We start from the raw sequence: 6000 nt of genomic DNA on the forward strand, positions 1-6000 counted from the left end.
AAGAAAGAGGAGGAGGAAGGGGGAGGAGGAGGATGGGGAGGGGAAGGAGAAGGAGAAGGAGGAAGAAGAGAAGGAGGAAGAAGAGGAGAGGGGGGAGGAGTAGGAGGAGGGGGGAGGAGGAGGAAGAGGAGTAAGAGGAGGAGGAGGAAGAAGGGGGAGGAGGAGGAGAAGGAGGAGGAGGAAGAGGAGAAGGAGGAGGAAGAGGAGGAGGAGGAGGAGGAGGAGGAGGTAGTAGAAATGTAAAATGGCTTGCCTAGACAAGGAAAAAGAAAAACAGTCCTCAAACCAAGGCAGTATGCACCAGGATATAGGAGAGAGATGAAGCTTTAGAGACCCTTATCCGCTCTATCTGCGCTGCCTAAAGAAGAATTTAGCACACCAATTTATACAAGAAGTTTCCAAACCAGAAACCAGAGGTGACCATAATGATGATAGCCATTTGTGAGTGTAGTTAAACACACCATGTTAGAAATCATGCTGGTGATGGAACTCCCACACGCAAACAGTGCTTAATCCTTTTTTTCCTTTAATGATTTGTAAATTGTTGAAAAATTGTATACTTGATGGAGTCTTGCAGTGCTGTTTTTAAATAAAGGATGTGGCACTGAGCATGATCTTCTATGAGATGATAAAACTGGACAGTGACAGCCTGCAGTAGATGATGCCTTCATGTCGCACCTGTGCTGCGTGGGCTGCTGGTCACTGAGAAGCTTTGCTCTTAGGATTTTCCACTCACCCTGTCACCTGTCAGCCTCGCCTTGATCCGTCGCTCCCCGCTCTGGTGTGGCAGCCTTGGTGACTGAGCTCCTCCGCCCACCTCCTTAGCAAGGCTCTTTCCCTTCAGATTGGGAGGCTCAGCATTTCTGCCTAGGGTGCCATGATCGCAGCGCATCATTTATGCTGGAGGGGCAGTGACAGCGTCAGGCAACCAACTAAAACTGCTAATTTTGTCTGCCTATGGGCTTCACATGAGTTGCCTACCTTCTTTTCCAAACCCCTTGGGGCTTGCTGTCTTCGCGAGGCCTTGTAAATGCGAAGTATTCAAGCCCATGTGTATGAACTCATATTGTTGTTACCCCCCTTTCATTACTCGCTTCTGTTTTCAGGGACCTCAAGAAGAACCAAATTCTTTGGTACTTTCCCCGGAAACTATGTGAAGAGGCTGTGAATCGCTCTCCCTCCTTCTGTAGGCCACCTGCCAGCCATGCACCTGTGTCAACGCCTGAAACACCCTGCAGGCCTCCCGTCGTCATGCCTTACGGTTTCCAATGCACCGTCACCATCTCCACCTGCCACCAAACCACCAGCAGAGTAACCGCCGCTGCTGTGAGCCTGGGGGCGACATGGCAGGCTGGCCCCCTCCGTGAAAGTGTGGATTCCTACTTCCTGCTCTAAGCTTTGACACGTCAAAATGTGGGATCAGAAAGAAAATCATGATACTTAAAAATGGTCAAATATTTGAGGCAAAAAAAAAAAAAAGTGTCTCCAGGGGGCTATTTCAACACCTCCCCCCAGGCTATTTCAACGACCAGAAAATTGTTTATTGGGAAATGCTGTGGTTTGCGTTTTCACATTCTTAGCTTGGCAGTGTACATTCTTTTCACAAGTTTGCCTAGTGTCTTGGTTTACACAATATGACAACTGTAACTGTACTTTAGCTAGTGTTTGCCTGCACATACATGTTGTAATATGCACAGTGATTACCACCTTTAAAGCAAGAGGAGGAAAGTTAATTTGGATGAGTGTGATTTTGTTGATTGAATGTAAGTTTTCAAATAGGAGTCTTTTTCTGCAAAGTTTTTGCACTTTTTAGAAGTGCAAACAGTAAATGAATAAGAGCCTTCAGTAATAATCATGACAGTACAAGAGGCTGAGCTAGACTACAGGGAAAAACTATTGCGTTGTAAAGTTGCATCGCTATTTTATATTAAAATGTAATGATCAGCATCATGAACAATGAGCTCTTAGTGTTTTATTTATCTGAAAAAAATGTAAGTAAAAGCAGTGTTAGTGAGAGGTGCAAAGAATTATTCTAACATAGACACTTGAAAGTATCTGTAAGCAATACTAGTAGGTAAGATTTCACTGTGTGTACACATACACATTTGAGATTGTATGAGAACATATAATCCATATGCGATGTTGTACATTTTATGGAAATGTAATAGAATCTCACACATTATTTTATAGAAATAGAGTACAGAAGCATCACAAGTATTAAAGTTGGTTTTAGCAAGGATTATGATTAATACAATTATTTTTACTATAATAATTATTTTTCTTCTATGGAACTCAGAATCCTGGCCACATTTGAGGACAGGAATATGTTGAGCCTGATTTTCCTGGTGTGTGTAAAATATTTCCTAGGAATAAATTAGGCACTTTTTAGAAACAATGTTAAATCATTCAGGTTTTATTTTCTGCCCTGAAGCAGAAATTTACAAAATGATATTGGGACCTGGAAGGTTTAATATAGTTCACAGTGCCTGAATTACACATACTCCAAGAACTAGCTTTGTATTTCTTATGACTTTGCATAAGAACTATTCATCTTTGGATCTTGAGCACCTTATAGATAAAACTTTTTATGGCATTTCTTTCGTGGACAGTGATTGATCTTTTCACAATGTACGTAGTCTTTAGAATTTTGTACATATGTTTGCTCTTTTTTTGTACAGAATATTTAGTTTAGTTGTTAACAGGGGAGTTTCCTAATTTGGTCTTTATCCTGCGACAACACTTTCAGCAGACTAGCCTCTCCCTATCTCACAGATCACAGGCACCCCTAGATAATGTGATTCTGTCAGATAGCATTTATGCAAAAATCTATGAAGTTAAAAGATCGTAGAAGCCAAACTGAAATGTACATATCTACTGACTGATGACAAGGGAATTTCATTAGGAAGAAGGTAAAGCAACATCTTTGAGTAGGCTACCTTGATTTCTGTCAAGTTCACAACCAGCTTCGTATTTTAAAGGCTTCAGGTTTGAAATTAAGTCAACTGCATGCAGCTTTGCTGATAAATGAATAATTCTCTTTGATGCCATTTATGAGAAAAGACTTCAATATCTGTTGCCTGTCATATTTAAGAAAAATTACTGTTTCTACTCTCTGTATCTGATTTTAAAAGAAAAAAAATATTCATACCTGGCTTCCAGGTAATTGACTTTGAATTCTTACAAGCAAAGGTCATTGTGTTTTTCTTGAATAGACATCTAATAAATTTTGCTTGGAAGTATACTTCGGTTTTTCTTCTTGACATTTATCTTTATATAAATCGTGTATTTTATTCCAACTTGTTAAACTAAAGAGAAAATGCATTTTGTTGTGTGTTCTTTTAACACAAAAATGGAGAAAAGATGTGTCAGCATCAGCTCAGAGAAGAAATATTTTTAAACCCACCTATTGGGGGAAATCCCAACCCCGATATTCAACATGGGTTCTTTTCTATTTCCCTAAGCATCGGCTGGTCTGAGAAATAAAGAGAAAGAGTACAAAAGAGAGAAATTTTAAAGCTGGGTGTCTGGAGGGAGACATCAGATGTCGGCAGGTTCGTGATGCCCCTGAGCCATAAAACCAGCAAGTTTTTATTAGCGATTTTCAAAAGGGGAGGGAGTGTATGAATAGGGTATAGGTCACAGAGATCACATGCTTCACAAGGTAATAAAATATCACAAAGCAAATGGAGGCAGGGCGAGATCACAGGACCACAGGATGGGACGAAATTAAAATTGCTAATGAAGTTTCAGGCATTGTCGTTGATAACATCTTATCAGGAGACAGAGTTTGAGAGCAGACAACCTGTCTGACCAAAATTTATTAGGCGGGAATTTCCTCATCCTAATAAGCCTGGGAGCACTACAGGAGACTGGGACTTATTTCATCCCTTCGTCTTCGACCGTAAAAGACAGCCACCCCCAAAGCAGCCATTTCAGAGGCCTACCCTCGGGGCCATTCTCTTTCTCAGGGATGTTCTTGGCTGAGAAAAAGAATTCAGCAATATTTCTCCTATTTGCTTTTGAAAGAAGAGAAATATGGCTCTGTTCCACCCGGCTCACTGGCAGTCAGAGTTTAAGGTTATCTCCCTTGTTCCCTGAACATTGCTGTTATCCTGTTCTGTATTCAAGGCGCCCAGATTTCATATTGTTCAAGGACACATGCTCTACACCCAATTTGTGCAGTTAACACAATCATCACAGGGTCCTGAGGCGACATACATCCTCCTCCGCTTATGAAGATGATGGGATTAAGAGATAGTAAAGACAGGCATAGGAAATCACAAGGGCATTGATTGGGGAAGTGATAAGTGTCCATGAAATCTTCACAATTTATGTTCAGAGATTGCAGTAAAGACAGGTGTAAGAAATTATAAAAGCATTAATTTGGGGAACTAATAAATGTCCATGAAATCTTCACAATGTATGTTCTTCTGCCTCGACTTCAGCCGGTCCCTCCGTTCAGGGTCCCTGACTTCCCGCAACACCCACCACCAAAGCTCCTGTGCTAAATGTTCTTTGGCTAAAAATTGCCCTTCAGCTAAAACAATGCATTTTAAAATATTTCTGCCTCAAAACAGCTATTTTTCCAAGGAGGGGTTAGTTACAAGGAGTTGTAAGAACTTTCCCAGTTCAACACTCTTAAACTTTAAAACCTTTGCCCTAAGCAGCTTCGGCACCATTGGCTCGGCAGCTTCTGCAAACGTCCACAGGCTTTCAGTGAATTTCAAATGATGGGTGGCCATAGGGCCCCGCTTTCTGCCACATGAATGGGAAAGAGCCAGCTTGCCTGCTTGGATCTTTTCTCACATACCTTAGTCCCTCCTTGCTCTATGTATTTTGACCCTTTTCCATATCTATCTCTTAAATATTCAGAAATATGAACATTCCTCTCTTGCCAACTCATTTATCAAAGATGTCTTGTCACATTGCTTCCCCTTAACACCCACTCTGGTGCCTTCTATGCCATAGGATAATTCCCACTCTATATTAGCATTCTGCTAAAATGTAACCCTTTGGGTGAGGAATATACCCCACAATACTCTTTTGGTCTTGTTTCCATCTGAGTGTTTAAGGGTCATATAGTTAGATAAATCTGACCTGTCCATCCAGGTGGGTGGAAGGGTGGAAGGAAGGGACCCTCTGATACATACATGCCAGATCTTCATCCCTCCTTTAGCTGCATCATCACTGAAGACAAGCAAGTCCTTTTCTTACTTGATTCAACGCAGAAAGAACCTGTTTGAGTAACTTTTCATAATCATTCACTGCTTGGTCTCTCATCCTAGAGGGTTGGTTTGCATGGCCCGATCATTTCTTCTGCTGTTTTCCAGATTTTAGCCACAAAGAAATATATTCTCTGAAGAATTATCTGACCACGGCCGGGCACGGTGGCTCACCCCTGTAATCCCAGCACTTTGGGAGGCTGAGGCAGGCAGATCACCTGAGGTGGGGAGTTCGAGACCAGCCTGACCAATATGGTGAACCTGGTCTCTACTAAAAATACAAAAATTAGCTGGGCATGGTGGCGCGTGCCTGTAATCCCAGCTACTCAGGAGGCTGAGGCAGGAGAATCGCTTGAACCCAGGAGGCGGAGGGTGCAGTGAGTCCAGATCATGCCATTGCACTCCAGCCTGGGCAACAGAGAGAGGCCCTGTCTCAAAAAAAAAAGAAATTATTTGATCAAATAAGATTAAGACTAAGCATTCTGTCAGCTTCCAAGTGCCTGCTTATTTAATTATTTCATCCCCCTCTGCAGATGGTAGCTCTCTAACAGTTCATTCATCAATTATGAGTTCAAATTATTTATTCACCATTAGTGATTACAGTTAGAATACAAGCAGAGACTGGTGTTATTAATAAGCAGTCCATAGCAGAGATTTCCAAACTGTGTCCTGTGGACAAAATTCAGCTCACAGCCTGCTCTTGCATGGTCTGCAAATTAAGAATGGTTTGTACAGATGAACACTGGCAAGTTCCCCTTGATGAGAGGGAACTCTTAAC

At 41.8% G+C, this 6000-nt stretch overlaps 1 protein-coding gene across 31 annotated transcripts in view; it reads left to right on the forward strand.

Moving 5' to 3' along the window:
* The window catches only part of LOC105466558 (sorbin and SH3 domain containing 2), a 379599-nt gene extending 376358 nt beyond the window's left edge, over nucleotides 1-3241 (forward strand). For all 31 annotated transcript variants that reach the window (XM_071092729.1, XM_071092733.1, XM_071092735.1 and 28 more), the window contains one exon: nucleotides 1107-3241. In XM_071092729.1, coding sequence (XP_070948830.1) covers nucleotides 1107-1168 — 62 coding nt within the window. In that variant the 3' untranslated portion in view covers nucleotides 1169-3241. The remainder of the gene's footprint in view (nucleotides 1-1106) is intronic.
* Nucleotides 3242-6000: the final 2759 nt, after the last annotated feature.

This window comes from Macaca nemestrina, chromosome 3 (genome assembly GCF_043159975.1).
Source record: "Macaca nemestrina isolate mMacNem1 chromosome 3, mMacNem.hap1, whole genome shotgun sequence".
Taxonomy (NCBI): Eukaryota; Metazoa; Chordata; class Mammalia; order Primates; family Cercopithecidae; genus Macaca; species Macaca nemestrina.